Source organism: Zonotrichia leucophrys, chromosome 2, assembly GCF_028769735.1.
Source record: "Zonotrichia leucophrys gambelii isolate GWCS_2022_RI chromosome 2, RI_Zleu_2.0, whole genome shotgun sequence".
NCBI lineage: Eukaryota > Metazoa > Chordata > Aves > Passeriformes > Passerellidae > Zonotrichia > Zonotrichia leucophrys.
In genome coordinates this window covers 112,480,787-112,499,280 of record NC_088171.1, presented here as the reverse complement: position 1 = coordinate 112,499,280, position 18,494 = coordinate 112,480,787, and the positions used below count along the sequence as shown (strand labels likewise).

The 18,494-nt window shown below is 37.8% G+C and overlaps 1 protein-coding gene across 7 annotated transcripts in view; it reads right to left on the bottom strand.

Moving 5' to 3' along the window:
• The window catches only part of SNTG1 (syntrophin gamma 1), a 315,746-nt gene that overhangs the window by 96,671 nt on the left and 200,581 nt on the right, over positions 1-18,494 (bottom strand). For all 7 annotated transcript variants that reach the window (XR_010439215.1, XM_064706080.1, XM_064706079.1 and 4 more), the window contains 3 exons: positions 12,371-12,473; positions 10,882-10,964; positions 4,996-5,126 (listed from right to left, as the gene is read on the bottom strand). Coding sequence is in view for 6 of the 7 variants with exons in the window: in XM_064706080.1 (XP_064562150.1) it covers positions 4,996-5,126; positions 10,882-10,964; positions 12,371-12,473 (317 nt within the window). In the remaining variant the exon portion in view is untranslated. The remainder of the gene's footprint in view (positions 1-4,995; positions 5,127-10,881; positions 10,965-12,370; positions 12,474-18,494) is intronic.

The window sequence follows — 18,494 nt, the reverse complement described above, 5'->3', positions numbered from 1 at the left end:
CTTTTGTTTTATTTTTATAATATAGTGTCTAAACACATTTGGATTACTGTCTGGAGGGCCCTTGTTGGGTGCTCAAGCTTATAGAATTTTGTTTCTCTTCTAAACGACTGATTGAAAACTTGAAGAAGTCAAAATTGATCAAGTAGCATTAATGATTTTTCCAATTGCATTTCTGAATATAGGATCATTACCAAAATACACTCCTACCTCTGCTTCTACCCCCAGCACCAATCTGGGCACATATACCAAAATCCATCATGCATTATATACTGATTTTCCACTTCCAGACATTGAGCAATTATAGAACAAGAGAAAAATTTTCAGATGCTAAAGGAGTAACAGATCTAATTTCTTGAGTAAATTGCTTTATTTGCTAAAAGCTCTTGTAAGGCTCACAGGTCTCTGCCTTCAAAACCAAAAAACATCAATAAAAATCCATATGCCAGAGAAGGAGATTGCAGAACATACAGAGAATACCAAGTTCCACTGCTGACATTCTGCTACAAGCCCAACTGTTAATGATCAATTCATAGTTAAGATTAAGTACATCATTCAGATTCTTTGAGAAAGGCTCAAGCAAAGTGCCTGTTATCTCCAGGGTAAAACTGAGTGTCACTAATGACAGCTTCTGGCATCTGAAGACAGATATCAGTTTTGAAAAGCAGCTTGTTTGGGATCTTTTACCTCTTAAAATTTTATTCTAGTTGTATACAATGTAAGGCTAATATCTCTTTTTGCTCCATCCATGTTGAGAACAGACTGTTTCTTCACTCAAGAGAAGCAATAGAAATGAACTAGAACTATGCCTTTGCTTTGAGTCTTCGAGCATGAGAACCAGCTTTTGCAGGATAATGAGGCTTATATTAACATGATGTTTCAGGGTTCTTTGGTTTATTTAAATCCAGAAGTTTAGTTGTCTTTCCAAGGTGTAGTGATTTTTTTTTTAAATTCACAAAAATACCAACCAAGACAGACTTCTTTCAGGGACTCATTTTCACAGTAATTCTAGTAAAGTTTTGAAGATGATTTATTTAAAGAATCTTCAGGTAGTGTTGCTAGCATTTATTTAATCTATCCTTTATTTTAGATGGCTATAAATAGAAATAGCAAATTTTTCCAGAATAAATTTCTAAATCCTCACATGAAGACCATAGCATGGGCTCAAAATTGTTGATGATGTCTTTAAAGAAAAATAACACTAGTTTCAGGACTTGCCTTGTTTCTCCTCAGCATATCATAAATCAAAGCAGGGATCTAAAATATCTATTAATGAATAACATTAACACAATTACAAAAAGCTCAATATGTTCCAGATTCAATCCTCATGCACATATTTCCCTTGGACTATAAACACAATGAATATAGCGCATTTGAGGCATCAGATTGTTCCTACTGTTCCTAGGAATTTCATCTGTGCAAGTACAAAATCATTCCTCCATAATGTTATTACCCAAGTATCAACACCAAATTACTCAAATATCAATAGTATGATATATATGGCCGCCTAATAAATTACTTGTGAATGTGTCTTGGCAGTAGATAGCCTTAGATTATTGTAACAGTATTTTCTTGAAAAAGTCTACCAGTTCAAGTCCATAATACCATGCAAACTTGAAAACATAATATATTAAATAGATGTTTTGTACTAAATGGAACATATAGTAGAATAATCACTTTATAATACACAAAAATTTGAGAATGGATAAACATTTATTCAACTACACGTTTCAGGTTATAGGCCTTCTAGAACACAAAAGCTGTATTTGAAATAATTAAACTTTGCAAGATTAACCTGAATGTCTTCTAGAACTCTGTATGAATACACTCCAGAATTTATGTGTTTCAACCACTCCACTGGAAAAGCTAGAACATGACTATAGGATTTAATATTGTAAGTGAGAACAATATATTTCCATATCAAACTCTGAATTATAAAAAGTTATTAGGCTTTACATACTGAAAACAGCCTTGTAAATAGTAACTATGGAAAATGTAATGCATTAGCTTTCATTTCATGTCGCTTCCTTATATTATTTTTTATATTCTTTCTTTTATGTTGATGTTTCTAGCAGTCTCTTAAAATCTACCCCTTTCTCTCATAACAAATTCTGAGAGGGAGCAACATTTAAAAATGTTTACAGTAATTTAAAATGGTCATATAAACTGTCTTGCTAGTAACATAAAATGTTGGTTCTATGCTTTAAGAAAAACCCTCTCTTATACGCATCCTGCATTTCTGGGTCTTTTTAAGACTTACTTCTTCATGTTAGACAGAATAGAAGGACTCAAGGAAAAAAAATCAGAGTAGTTGTTCAAGGTTTGAGTATGAGTTCAGGTATTTTGTTTATATTATATTTTAATATACCTTTGTTTTCTAGAATTTCAGATCTCAGGTATATCATTACTACCTAAACCAATTCCTTTGTTATGTACAAGTTCTATAATATGAATTTTAACCTTGGTTTTTATTGATGCAGAAGACTGAATTTTAAAACCCTAGCTCTATGAACAGCTGCTTATGCGCTAATTTTCCATGCGAGTAATTCAATTCAATACCTTATCTGAAGTATGCAGTAGAATAGATCTCAGATTTTATGTTAAGGTTTTGGGTGCTTTATGCTTCAGTGTTAAATATGGAGCAGAAGGCTTTAGTTAGAATTTAGTAAAACACCTTCTGCCTCTCTGGTGACTTGATCCTGCTCCAGTTAAGTCCAGTCAAGAAGCCTTTGAAGCCTTTGGTTTCCACCTTGCCTCCCTGGGCCAGCCACTGTTCCTCAACAGACCAAGGTTCATGCAGCCAAGTAAATATGACCCTGCTATTACAGGTCAAAAGCTGCAGGCTGGCTTTGGCTCCACAATGATCTACAACAGCTACTGCCTAACTTGCATTAATTTCAGCTCTGTCAATAGGAGAAATGGCTGGCAGACCTAGGCAGTGTATTGCTAAGAAACAGCCTAAGAACCGAGGCAGTGGACAGCTTTTGTGCAACTTTCAAATGTTTACTGAGTACCAAAAAGAAACAGTAAAATTAACTCCACAAAAATCCTAAACAGATTGAAGAAGACTTTTTTTCCCCCAGGTTCTGGGAGTTTCAAAAATCCAGTTTTAGGGGGTTCATTAGAAGAAGAAATTATGCAGTAACCTGCTCTGTACTTGTACACAGCTTTCCTACAGATAATGACTTTACATAATAGAGCTCATAGAAGCATTTCAGTGTGAGAACTTCATTCTTATACATACAGATGATAAATGAATCCATACAACAGCTAGATGCTTAAAACCTTTAACAAGTATGATCTTATATACTTGCCTTGTTGGACTTCGTAGCTACTTTCATTTCTATTTCATTGATTTGCAAGAAGTAATCATTACAGAATTTTTTGTCGTCTCTCCTAATTTCTTCTGAGTTATTAGGATAATATTAAATTAAACAATGTCAAGTTCCAGGTCTGTATTGGATCTTTCTGAAACGAATTTTATTTTCCCCACAGCAGCCCTCATAGTGTTGGACTTTGTATTGGTAGGTAGAAAGATATTGATTGCACAGCATTGTTTTGGCTACCCCTAAGCAGTATTGGCACAGCATCAGAGCTGTTGTTCCAACATTCCCTCCTCACCACCAGGCTGGGGAAACAAAACAAAAAATAGCCAGGACAGTTGACCCAACTGATCAAAGGGATACTCTATACCATATGACATCCAGTCAGCAATGAAAGTTAGGAGAAAGGAAGGGCAGGAGGGGCATTAATTAGTTATGACACTTGTGTTCCAGAGCAACTACTACATGTACCAAGGCCCTGCTTCCCAGGAAGTGACTGAACATCACCTGCTGATGGGAAGTAGAGAACAAATATTTTGGGTTTTTTCTTCCATGTGTGGCTTTTGCTTTTGCTTTATTAAACTGCCTTTATCTTGACTCACCAGAATATTTCAATCTTATTTTCCTTCCCTCCATCCTGTTGAGGAAGGGAGTGATAGAGAAGCTTGGTTGATACTTGGCATCCAGCCATTGTCAACCCATCACAATGATGAAATAAAGCTACACCTGACTATGAGCTTTGGACAGCTATCCCAGTGATTGTGACAAATTTGCAATGAAATTAAATTTAACACATGCAAAGTAAAATAAGGGAAAAAATAACCTTAGCTATAAGGAAAAAGAACAAAAAAGCCCCATCAACTCCGTACTGTAGCTATAAACATAAAGCATAGAAGTACAAAAACTGGGAGATGCTTATCAGCTCAGGCTCTTGCTCATGGTCCCCACCTGAGTATGTTTGCAGCTACTCCTGTGCCTGGACATGCATCCCACTGAACTGGACCTTCAGGCTTACTTCCCAGCCTAAACTGAGCCCCACCTGACCATGATGGACTTCTCTAAAGACTGTCCCTAAGCCTTCTCTGTTCCTCCATGGGGACCAGTGGGGTAGGATCATCTTCTGCATGGACAATGCCTTGTCCAGCCTCACTGCCACCCTGACTCTTGGCTTATCTTCCTCATGGGGCAGTCAGCCCTTGCTGCTGTCAAACAAGATTATTTCACCCAACGTAGGTATCAGATTATGTATTTAACACAAACAGAAGGAAATACATTTTAAAAATATAATCACATTGCAGAGCTCCATGGCATAATGCATTGCAAAAATCTAAGACATAAAATCCAGCCACTTAGAAAGAAGCTTTTGAGGACAGGAGCATTAGCAGCTATTAAATATGATGATGTATGTTTCATCTCAAACTGCAAAAGGTGCTGAGCACTAGATGTAAGTAGAAAGATCACCCATCATCTCCTCCCCATGATACCAGGTCCCAGTTGATATCAGAGGAGAACATGAGCCACGGTGGACCTAGAAAGACCTTTATGAAAGCTCCTATATTTCATGTATCTGCCAGCCGCCATGGAACTAATAAGACAATTTCTCCAACAAGGAAACTCCCTAGGGCATGCATCTGTCAACCAAGAAGTCAAGTTTTAGCCTTCAGAATTTCTTTACCTGCACAAATCTGATCCTGGAAGGTACTGGGAAAATCGTGAATGAAGAAGTGGAATTAATCGAAGATCACACCACCTCTTCTCCCACCTAAGTCCTGGGGATGCTGGCCATGAGGAACATGATAACGTATCCTGAAAAACATTAAAAGGTTCTTTTCAGTTTTGAACTTCATTGTAAGTACTCAGCAGATTTGGAAAGAATGAGATACACTTCAAAGACTTATATTTAATTTGGCTGCGTTCCATTTTTTCCTAAATCACTTGTCATTAGTTTTAGTGAGCAAGATTCTGAATAGGACCCCTAAATTATTCACAATACAACCATAATTCAGTAGTTGCCTGTGGCTCTGTACACATTTACATACATATCTTTTCTAATGATATAACCTCAAAACATGGTAATTGGGAATGGAATTTAACGTGTGATGAAATTGTCAAAATTGTCAAAACTACATGCTGAAGTGATGAATATTTTAATTTTACATATTTACAGAAGACATTGCTTATATGAAAACTGAACTTTATCATGCTTATGATCATATCTACAAAGAATGAGTATTTAAATATCTAGGGTCTGATTTGACCAGTCTTCTTAAAGAATATCGATTTGCATGAGAAATGCTTATAGAAAGTTAAATTATCAACATCTGTTTATAAAAATACAACACCTTTCTTTATAAAATGCTTTAAAAAATAGTGCTAATGATGATGTTATTTTTCTGAGAGAGCAGGATTCTTCGAAGTGCCTTCTCACAGCAACAAAGCATGAAGAAAAGGCTGAGGTATTTAATGTCCTCTTTACCACAATCTTTAATAGCATGATCAATTATTTGCCTGGTAGCAAATGTCTGAGCTGGGAGACAGGGATAGGGAGCAGACTGAAGCCACCATAATCCAAGGGGAAATGGCCAGTGATCTGCTGCAGCAGTTAGGCACACACAGGTCAATGTGGCCAGGTGGGATATACTGAAGGATAGTGAGGGAGCTGGCACAAGAGCTCAGTGAGTCACCTTCCATCATTTACAAGCAGCCCTGGCTAACCAGCAAGGTCTCAGTTGACAGGATGTTGGCAAATATGATGCCATCTACAAGACAGGCTTAGAAGGAGGATTTGGGGAACTACAGGCCTGTCAGATGGACCTGGGGCAGGTCATGGAGCAGATCATCCTGAGTGCCATCCCACACCATGTACTGGACAACAAGGGAATCAGGCCCAGCCAGCACAGGTTTGTGTAAGACACATCCTGCACCTAATCTCCATCTATGACCAGGTGACCAATCTAGTGGACGAGGGAAAGGCTGTAGATGATGTCAGCCTGGACTTTAGTAAAATCTTTGGCACAGCATTCTCCTAGAGAAACTGGCTGCTCATGACTTCAATGGGTCCACAGTTCACTGGTGTCCTAGGGTGACATTATGATGCTTGTATCCCCAGTCGTCTGTTCTGTTTATGAGGCGGGGAGAAGAAGGAGCACAGAGTTTTGTTATCAGCTGCACTTTCCCCCGCAGTCTGCTGGAACACAGAACTCCACTGTAGTTGTGTGGACATGGATGGGGCAGAACATCACAGTCCTTTCGCTTTTTAGTTAGTTAGTTTAGCTAGCTGGGGCAGTCCGAGTTTTCCCTGGACTGTTTTTCTTTCCCTTTTTCTTGGAACCATTCAAACCTGCTCCAGACCAGGATCTGAGGAAACACTGAGAGTTTGCACTTTGTAGCCTGCCGGGGCCTACTCTGGGCCACAGTCTTTCCCAGTGCCGGAGGGACTGATAACTGAGCAACCACCCACCAGAGAGACTTTCTGAATTTGTCATCTCTTCAGAGCAGTGGATGAGTTTTGTCATCTGGTATTGTTCATTTTCTGTGCTGGGGAGTGCCTTGCCTGTTAAATAAACAGGTTCTTTTCATTTCTCTCCGAGGAAATTTTTCCGAACCGGTTTGTGGGAGGGGCTGTGTGGGCTGGTTTTTTGTGGGGGGCCATTTTGGAGGTTTTCTCCCAGATTTGCCCTAAACCAGGGCAACTGGGTAAAATAAATGGCTGGATGGAGAGACCCAGAGAGTGGTGGTGAGTGGAGACACATCCAGTTAGTGGACAGTCATGACTGGCATTGTCTAGGGCTCAGTGTTGGGGCCGGCGCTGTTTAATATTTGATATTGATCTGGAAGAGGGGATGAAGTGCATCGTGAGTTCACAGCTGACATCAAGTTGGACAGGAGTGCTGATCTGCTGAAGGGTAGGAAGGCTCTGCAGGGGGGATCTGGACAGACTGAATCAATGGACTGAGGACAATTGTATGAGATTCACAAAACAAAGTTCCAGGTCCTGCACTTTTGTCACAACAACCCCAGGCAGCACTACAGGCTGGGGGCAGAGTGACTAGAAACCTGCAGGATGAGAAAAGACCTGGGGGGGCTGGTCAACAGAAAATGAGCCAGTGTGTGCCCAGGAGGCCAAGAGGGCCATCGGTATCCTGGCCTGATGAGAAATAGTGTGGCCAGCAGGACCAGGGCAGTGACTGTGCCTCTGTATTTGGCACTGGTGAGACCACACCTTGAATGCCATGTTCAGTTCTGTGCCCCTCACTCCAACAAGGACATTGAGGTGCTGCAGCACGTCCGGAAAAGGGCAAAGTGGTTGAAAAAGGGTTTGGAGCATAAGCCATGTGAGGAGCTGCTGGAGGAGCTGAGGTTGTTTAGCCTGGAGAAAGGAAGGCTCAGGGATAACTCTCAACAACCACCTGAAATGAAGCTGTAGCCAGTTGGGGGTTGGCCACTTCTCCCAAGTAACAAGTGACAGTATATCAACATACCAGTAAAATTAAACCTGCTGATTTACATTCTTTTTAATCTCAAATTTCTTTTTTTTTTTTACTGCTATCTTCTATAATATAAATATTACCAAAATTAGGTGCACCTTATATTTCTAGAGTGTGCATTCTGTGTAAGATCTATGGAATTATAAAGCTTTACCAATTTGAACTTTGCTTTTGCATATATGTTCATATATCTTTTATGTATATGACACAAAATATCATAATAAATATCGTGTTAGCTGAGCAGCAAGACTTTCACAGGTAGCTCACTAATTTAAAACATTGAATTTATGGTGAGAAATTACACAGATTCAATAAAATAAATAAATTATTGGCTAGGAAGACTACACTAGGATGTTGTTTTGAACATCTTGAATTTTTAATGTTTTCTCTCTGCTTCTGGGAACCTTTCTTCACCTGTGATTAAACTTAGGGAAAAGATGAAATGCAGTAAAAGTTCAGGTACAAACTGTGGGCCTAGATATGGCTACAACAAAAATGTTAACCCTATCTTTAGATTGCATAACTCTGTAAACTGTTGACAAAAGACCAAAGTCTTGTCTACTCCAAGTTCTGAGTCAAAAGTCTCCTTCAAAGGAATTAAAAAGACTATAAATTAAGAAACAAAACTGTGGCTGTATGCCACAGAATCATGGAATATCTGAGTTGGACTCTTGTCCCTGTACAGTGCATCCCAAACAATCTCACAATGTTCCTGAGAGTTTTTTCAAACTCTTCTTGCCCTCTGTGAGCCTGATGTGTAACCATCTCCCTGGGGAGCCTGTTCCAGCGTTCCATCCTCTAAGCAAAGAACCTTTTTTTAGTATCCAAAATAAACCTCGCAGACATACCATTCCCTTGGGTCCTATCACTGGTCACACAGAGAAAAGATCAGTGTCTGCCTCTCTTCTTCCCCTCACAAGGAAGTTGTAACTGCAATGAGGTCTCCCCTCAACCCCCTCTTCTTGAGGCTGAACAGACCAAGTGACCTCTTCTCATACAGCTTCTCCTCCAGATCCTTCACCACCTTCCTTGACCTCCTTTGGAGCTCTCTAACAGCTTTGAAACTGTTTTATACTATGGTGCCCAACACTGCTCCCAGCACTCGAGGTGAAGCAGTCCCAGAGCAGAGCAGGAAAATCCCCTCCTTTGCCTGGCTGGCCATGCTGTGCGTGGTGCAACCCAGGACAGGGTTGGCCCTCCTGGCTGACAGGGCACTGCTGACTCACATTCAACTTCCCATCAACCAGGACCCCCAGATCCCTTTCTGTGACTCTGCTTACCAGCTTCTCCTTCCCCAGCCTGTCTGTACATCCAGAAGCTGCCCCACCCAGGGGCAGAATCCAGCTCTTGCCCTTGTCAAAATTCATAAGGTTGGTGGCTGCTCAGCCCACAGATTTGTTGAGGTCTCTCTGTAAAGCCTCTCTGCTTTTGAGGGAATCAAAAGTTCCTCCAAATTTTCCTCCTCCTCTGCAAACTAACTTAATTTCCCTTTGAGTCCTGAACCCAAGTCACTGATCAAAATGTTGATGGCCACTGGGCCTAAGATACAGCAGAACCCCACTAGTGAGCAGTCACCTAAATTCACTCTGTTTACTATAACTCTTCATGTCCAACCATGAGCCAGGTGCTCACCGATCATGTGTATCCAGCTGTCGTAATTCCTTCTAGAAAATATTCTGAGAAAAATTAAGAGCTGTGGCATAAGAGTTGTATGTAACTTAGGAATTCATTCAGAGGTTTGGTTTTATGAAGAACTCTGTTCCCATGACAAGGAGATATGTCAGAACCACATCTTGGTCTTCACTTGAAAATTTAATTTAGCATGAATTATATGGTCATGATACCAGATTATAATATTTAAACTGAAAGAAAAACACTTGGTTTCAGTAAATTATTGTCAGTTCAAACAGAAACTACAGCTCATTTAGATCAGTTTTGACATCTGCAAAAAAAGAATTCACAAATGAAAGCATGTTTTTATCATAAAAGCAAAATTAGAAATGTAGCAGCTAGTTGAATAAATCAGTTTAGGATCTACTGCCATAGCCTTTTTACATACAGACATACATACCTATATAGATTCCTTAGATAAGTCTGCTTTTGTTGTTGCTGCATCAGTTACATGCATTTTTATTGGGTTTTGATATCAATTTTATTGATGTTATCTATTCATAAATTCCACTTCCTAAAATGTTCATAATTCTCAAGGGTTTTCCAGATTGTAATTCTGTTTAAATCTGTGATATTGATATTTAAATCTGTGGGCTGCTATTTAAAACATTTTATAGAAAATATGAAAGTGCAATAAAACAAGATGGAAACTAAATGGCTGCTCAGTATGGCTTACGTTTCAGGTTTTAATTTTTTTTAAATTATGATTTATACTGCTTTATTTTTCTATTTTCATCTATCACAAAGCCAAATACTGAATGAAAAAGCTTTAGATCTGTATAAAACAAAGGAAATTTTGCATTTTCTGGCTAAGGAAACTTTTTAAAGGCCCTTGTTGCACTTCAAAGGTGTCTTTTATTAAATATCTGATCAGACATCTGTAGCATTTTATCCCAGAGACACTCTGCTCCACAATGTTATCCCAGTTTGGGTAAGATTTCAAGTACACATTACTAGAAGTAGAACACACTCACCTTAAAAATAGGCAAAAACATGCACCTGATGATCTTTTGCCAAAAGCTTTAGATAGTGCATGCAATATAAGTAATGGAAAGCATTCTCAAAAACTTTTCTCCCTTTTTTATAAATAGATATATTTTCATTTTAAGAATTTTAATTCCTATGCAGAGCAAAAAATGTAGAAGGAAAAACTTTTGCAAAATCACTACTGCCCAAGTAAACAGTAATCACATGCATCAAGGCACAATCTCAGCTGTAATAATTTGCCACATTTAATTCCCAGCCATAATTTCTGGCTACTCTTGTTTCCCTCTACAGAATTGTCTGTCTCCTGAGTTAGCTAGAGCTCCTCCCTGTTGATGTCCTTTATTAGTACTTCCACTTAGCTATTATACTATAATTACTCTTCTGTGTAATTCCATCAAGGAGGTTCAAGCTCTTACCGTGTTGTTGGGGTGGTAGTTGAGATGCAAACCACTGTCACACAGAGGAGAGGATGTGCCACTGCTTTGGTCACTGGGGGCACCTAATACAAATACAAATTCACAAGAAAATTCTTTGTTAATCTATAGTTAAAATTTGTATATGTATGTATGCATTCTCCATAAAACCAAAAACTTCTATCATATATAACACTCATTTACTCTCTCTATTCAGCCAGTATCAGTTTTCTGGCATGAGGGGATTGCCTTTGAAAGCTAAATGGAGGCTCAAGAAAACCTTTCCCAAAGATTTGATTAAAAAAAAGTTAATGTCTATTTGGTAAGAAAAAAATCCCACATTGTTTCTTTCAATTTTGACAATAAAAGGGAAGTGTGTACCTTGTCTGTCAGTTTTTACTGGAATGAATTTGTCAGATAACCCTTTTGTTACTCTTAGTGGAGTTTACAGTTCTAAACGTTGTTGTAATGGTTTAGGAAATTACAGTGCTACTCCTCAAAAGTGACAAGATAGGACCCATGCAAATGCACATTCCTGTGCATCACTCAGGCTACTCTCTGGTACCACAGCCTTTCATAAAAGGGAAAAATTACTGGGATACATTTTTTTTATTTAAGAATACAGTGTTCTGATTTTTTTTCTTGTTTCATATGAATTTAATACATAGGCAAAATAAAAAGACAAGGTTTGATCAAATGTTTGTATAAAATGCTATTTCATTATTCAGATTATTTAATTCCTACAAACTTAAAGGCTATAAGTATTGAAATCCAATATTTATTGTTTTGTTGCTTTAAACTGAGCAATTTAATTTACTCTCTTAGGGAGTAAAAAGCAGAAGGAAAGCAGAGGTGGCAAAAGGCACAGGCTGATATATAAATATGGTTAGATATGCTGCAATTGCCTATAATTATGCATCCACACTTACAATTTAATATAATTAAAGGAAGACAGCTGTCTCCATATGACTCTCATGGGGCTAGTTCACTAAAACTCAGTTTGGACTAAAACAAAATACTTATCATTCAAGAGTAATTTATTCTTAGGTAGACAGACATCTCCACCAAAGCCTCTGAATTTTAAACAGCAAAGTCCTCTAAATATATACACACAATCTCATTTTCACATTTACAAGAAAAAACTCCCCGGGACTAAAATACTAGCTGATGCTGCCCGAAAAATTGATTTTAAATACTCTGCACCAGGACATGAGCTATTCCAAACTAATGTAATTCTACTGTTTCACCTGCAACTTTACTGATTCACACCAGTCTATCTGTTTTTTCTACCATAGATAGCAATTTTTCTCTTGAGAAAGAGAAAAATTTTTCCTATTGCCACTAACCCTGGCAATAGGATCAACTCATATTTAGACACCAATGCTGATTGTAAAAGCTGCTGCCAATCACCCTCAATGCACAGTAGTTCAGAAGCTGCAAGTGTTCATGGGTACTGAATTGAGGGTTCTTTGGTCATGTAATAAAGGCTTACATGCACAATCTTCATTCAGTGGCAGTTTGAGAAAAGCAGGTGCTCTTTTCAGAAAGGACACGGTTAGGGTCACTTCTTCCCCTGCATTGCGAAGGACCTGTACCTGGAAAAGAAATAAAGGCAGACACCTTGAAATAAACTTATTATCAAAATGCATTAGCAAATGTAAGCAACACCACACAGCTTTCCCATACCAGAATGTAACTGCTTAGCAGTTTATTGCAATTACATTTCTTTGAGAATAAAGCAAGATGTAAAGCTTGCTATGCATTTGTCTATTGTGTTTCTAGCCACACATACAGTTAATGAGGTGAGGGGGGCATTACCCTTCTGTATTAGTACTGGCTTTGACCTGTGCTGTTGCAGACTTTCTCCTCGAAAATATTCAGCTATGTAACTCCTTCTTTCAGATCAAGAATCATCCCCCCTAGCATGTACTTATTTTAAAAAAAATACATACGTATTTTCTCTTTACACATATATTTTCTCTTGTCTTATAAATCCTCAACCAAAACAACAGCAGTAGTTTCCACAGCTGTACCATAATCCTATGAGCAAGTCTTTCCAACACTCAGAGTTAAATTTAGCTGAGACGCTCCAGCATGGATGAGAGACCTAATCTTCATCACAGACACAGAGGAAAAGAACCTATTTTAAGCCTTAAATCTTAGATAAGCACAAGCTTAGGTTTTGCCAAAGGGCATCTTGCATTTTGGACATAGAATGTGCAAAGAACCTATCCAGCTGGGAATACATTTAGCCTTCCTGTACTCTCCCAGTAGTTACCCTTTTGGCTTCTGTTCATCTTTAGCTTTTGTGGGATACAGCTGTAGACACCCCAAACATACAGCCGAGGGAGGGACTCCAGCCACCTCCCAAAAGTAGCAGAAAGGAGGCACAAAAGCAACTAAGCCAAATGGTGTATTAAATGGGTGAGGAGGAACATCTGAATTGGTTTATGAGAGCCAAGAACAACCAGATCTGCTTCAGAGAACAACCATTTCCTGTTCTGGCTCTATAACTTCAAAATCCTTCAAGGGCTGATTTAATTTGGGTGTACAATGACAGAATGTCATGTCTCTCTGAGTGACTGTGCTCATACTGTGAAGAGCCAGATCACAGGCAGCTGAGAGCTGCTGTGAGAGAGAGCTGCTGCACAGTGAGACATTAGGCAATCATTTTAAACTAGAACAGATCTCCTCCCTTTCTCCTATGTAGCTGGATAACACATAGGCAACTCTTCTGTCATGCCACTGCTTGTGAGAAAGCCTTGTAAATAATTCATGAAGCACTGTTATTCTTTAATTATGCTTGTCAATAATCTACTCAACAGAGTTATTTACATGCATATGTATAACTATACATTGGGATGCTTTCACATGCAATCACTGCATTATGCTGTAAACTTAAAGTAATTCTTCAGGAAAAAATGTCAACTTTGCCTTAAAACACAATATTGCCTACTCCAGGCTGGTTGCCACAGAGGACTGAAACATGATGACAGAATATTTGATTCAGTAACTGAAATTTTAGGGTCTTTATTGTTTAAAAAAGCACAGTGGCAGGCAATGCACATTTTGCAGTTTAGTATGTATTCATAAGTATGCGTGCAAATAAACACAGAAACATCACAACAGATTTAATAATTTATACTGCATCCAAGAATTTCACCTGTAACACAGAATCATGGAATTAGGCTGAAACATGAGTCTCTTTGCTGAGCTGTTCCCAGTTCTGATGCATTTTCTATCTTAAAATTTGTAAGCAGCAATTATTTCTTAGAAAGATTACTTGTAATGTGCAGAAAAGCAGACCAAGACTCTGAAGTCCTGAATTCAATGAGAGATACCATCCTATATCCTCAGCCTCCATAGAAAATTCATTCTTTTCCTCTCTTATGCAGCAGTCACACAGTTTAGAGTAGTCAGAACCAAAGCAGAACCTTACAGGTATGTACTCTGTATTGTTTCAACAGATGTGGACAAACAAAGTGCAGGAAAATACAGCTACTCTCTCTGCTGTTAAAAAAAAGGTATTTCTTTTTACTCAGGAACAGAGAACAAAAAAGTGAAGAAGTTACAGCATTACTAACTTTAATATATTAAAGTCACCTTTTAAGATGGTGGATAAGTGGATATCATCTGTGAAAGAAGCTGAGACAATAACAGCTCTAAATTGTTCTTCCAAGAGTCTACATGATTTCACTTCATAATATATTGCTTTATAAAGGCTGTAAGAAGCCATAAGTAGCCTACTGTGACTTTTTTCTCTTACCTCTCTCTCCCTCAAACCTCCTTATCTCACAGGATGAAAACTTTAAGCTGGAACACATTTCAGTTGAAATCAGCAATACTTATTCAGTGAAATGTATTTTGGAGTGTATGAAGCATATAATCCAGAAAGTTACTAGATTTTGACATGCTAAATAAAGACTAAAGAGAGATAAAAGATTAAAAGAGAAAACTACTAGGTAATGATCCAACAAAGAGCAGATGAGTTATCGATTCCATTTGCTTACTTTCTAGTCATTAACAATACCATTCTGGGAAATAAGGTTAGGTGAAGAAAATGAGCATTTTAATTACTTTATTGTATTTTTCTAACTTTCATTTGAAAACTTTACTGTTATTTTACATTCTTTGTCTTTAATTTACATATGAAATGAAAAATCAAATTACTAAAGATAATGCTAGCCACAAATAACAGTCTGTATCAGTACTGAATTTAAATTAGGGCCTCATTCCCACTGTGTATAAACAGTCAACAAAATTGAATATTACTGAAACATAGCTATATAAGTAAAGAGATTTTCAGTTCATTACTGCTAATAAAGAAGCCATGTCTAAATTTGCATAAAATAAAAATATTTAAAACATTTTGCCATCCTGGTTGATGGCAAGTGGAATATGAGTCAACAGTGCCCTGGCAGCCAGGAGGGCCAACCACATCTCCTGGGCAAAATATCTCCAGCTGGCAAGGGAGGGGATTGTCTTGCTTTGCTTTGCTCTGTGCTGGGGCAGCCTCACCTTCAGTGCTGGGGGCAGTGTAGGGCACCACAATATACAAAAAGACATCAAGCTATTAGAGAGTGTCTAAATGAGAGCTATGAGGATGGTGAAGGGTCTGAAGTTGAAACCATATGAAGTAATTTTGGTATGTTCAGCCTGAAAGTGGGGAGACTGAGGGAAGAACTCACTGTGGTCTTCAACACAAAATTCCCAGTGCTAAATGCAGGGAATATTTGTATGACAAAAATTTAACTCAGCAGTAGACCTAAAATTTCCAATTTCCCAATACTTTATATATTCCCATTGCAGGCCATGGATAAACTCCCTTCAGAAGAGATCTGGCAATTTCTAAAACAATATGTCCTAAATTGCAGGAAATGCATGACCAGACACCATTAAAAAGAATTGCTTATTGTTTGGATCATTGAAAGGCAATGATCTGTTTTACTTTCAGAGGCTATATAGGCTATTCAAGTTAGTCTATTCAAGACTAGTCAGGATAGACTTTTTTGTTAATATTTTTGAGATATTCTATGAAGCCTTAGAATTTAGGCATATGAATTTACCTAACTATGTCAAGTTTTAACTTTTCTAGTTAAAAATGAATAATAGTAACACTTAATATGTTGATATAGAAGTTTCATGGACTAAATGATGAAAAGATATTTAGCACTGCTGTTACTAGTTTATTTACCTTTATGTTTTTATTTCAGCTAGTGAATAAGACCAGCTATTCATTTGTTGGTGCACAGCATCTAACAAAATCACCCTTGTAACAGGAAAAAGCCATGACACAGAAAAATCGTAACATCTCATCAACATTATGGATATATATATATTAAATTCCTGCTGCTGTTTTAAAAATCATATTATATATTTTTAATTCAGAATGACTACATGTGGAAAGAACTGTACAAACAGAAGCATTAAATATTGTCAATAAACTTTGTTATAAAAAGTATAACCTTACTACCAGTGGGACCAAGAATTAATTTACTTCTACAACAAATAGCCCTGTATAAAGTTAGGATGTTCATGAATGAAATGAGAGAAGTAAAAAACCCAGTTGTGCATGTCTGAGCCAGCAGCTGTGTGAAATAGTGACAAGAGTGTCAGAGTTTCTGGAGCAACAGTGACTATATCTTTATGCAATTACTGTAATGACTGTAAGGGGGCTATTTGAAAAAGTAAATTTTATGGTGATGTGTGATATTGCTGAAGAAAATATCTACATAGTAACAACACTAATCCGAATTTTTAATAATGTCTACAATGATACTGCCTTTTAATTTTATAAACCCTTTTACATTCCCAGTTCAAGAAAACATTTGAGCATATGCTGAAGTCTCTCTCAATATATTCAGGAAAGCAATGAAGGATGAAGTCCCTTCTGTACGTATTCTTTCATGAATAAGACTGCAAATCCCCTCTCAAATTACCAGTGAAATTCACTCACCAATAAAGTGGTAAGGATTTAAAACAGAATACTTATTTAGATCCCAAGATCTATATTCTCTTGAAGCAAATTTCACTCTTCAGTTTTTAAAGAAAAATTCAATTTTTTGGCGATTACCTTGAACTATACAGATTGGGAAAACAGGAAAAAAAAGTAAAGCTAGAAGACACCTTTCTAGCCACTCTACAGTTGCACAATGCCCTAGCATCAGGTCCATCAGCAGATAACAAAACACACATTTTAACACAGTCACACAGAGGTCAAAACCTACCAGGCTTCATGCACACAACTGTCTTGAATTTGTGTTTATTTTAAAAATCTACTTCTTTATTTAGTAAAAGCATCATGTAATACAGAACTATTAGGAACACATCAGTGCATAGTGAGTTTTTAATTCCTATGACCTAATATTTATCATAGTATTTGCCAATAATTGAAGTTAATAAAGAAATATATTATCAAGAGATATCAAAGCTTCTTCCCTTCAGAAAATTTCTCTTTCCAATATACAGAGCGAACTGTGTATGGTGTATATGGCTGTATATAGAACACAATTTTATGACAGAAGTTCCTATTCAGACTGCACAACTAAAAGTACACTTCAGGCTATAGTTTGACACTATCACAATTGTACATTTTAAAGTTTTTGCTGTCTGGCTCCAAAAACCATGTTAGATATTTAAACACAAACCCAAGGGCTGCACACTAGAACTGGGGGCTATCTCAAACAAGGGGACAGGAGCTGCAGAGCAGAGTGGTGCACTTCCCAAAAACACAGGAAGACCTTCTATTCTGAGCTCACTTGTATCCTGCCGCTAGCACTGTTTTGAAAAAGTGCAGGGGGATGCAGTAAAATCGGAATTTACAGCAAAGACACCCTCCAGTGCCCACCTCTAAAGAGTTATTCTGAAAAGTACAGATAGAGGTTTATGGACCTGCAAGATGACAAAGCAACGGAATTGAGGCAGTGCTTGCTTAGTGAATGTTCCAGCTACTAAAGCTACTACAAAAAGATCATTTCAGAGTAACATACACAGAGATTCAGGGTTTGATGCTTTTTGATAAGTCCCATCAGACTGGCCACTTCGAAGGAAAATTACTCTTGATCCCAGGTGACAGCACATGTTTTAGCTAGACCATTAGGTGGTTTCTCAGATGTACAGCATCATACCAGTCATCTTATAGATAAACTCAGGCTTCCTTCATTGATCCTTGCTCTACCTATTTTCACAGGCTCATGGGCTTCAGTCACAGAAGTACCAGAACATGCAATCTTGACACTGTATAAGTAGAGAACGAAGTGATCCTCCTTTAAAAATAGATTTCATTGTCTTTCAAGACTACACGCCAAGTAGGCCACTTATATTAGCTAACACTGAGAGACCTGTACAGAATTTCCTTCACAGGAATGACTAAAATAATCAGATGCAAGCAATATGAATAAGTGTAATGAGGAAGTAGGAGAAAGAGATTAATTTAATAAAAAATTATTGAAAACATAATAAACCTACAAAATAAAAAACATCCACCAGGCAATAGACGACCAAATATAGATCACGCAGAGGACACAGACTCCTGTCAGTTCTTCCTTCAATGCACAAAAAGAATATGATTTCAAACTTTTAAGTCTAACACGTGAAATGTAGCACTTCCAAGTTTG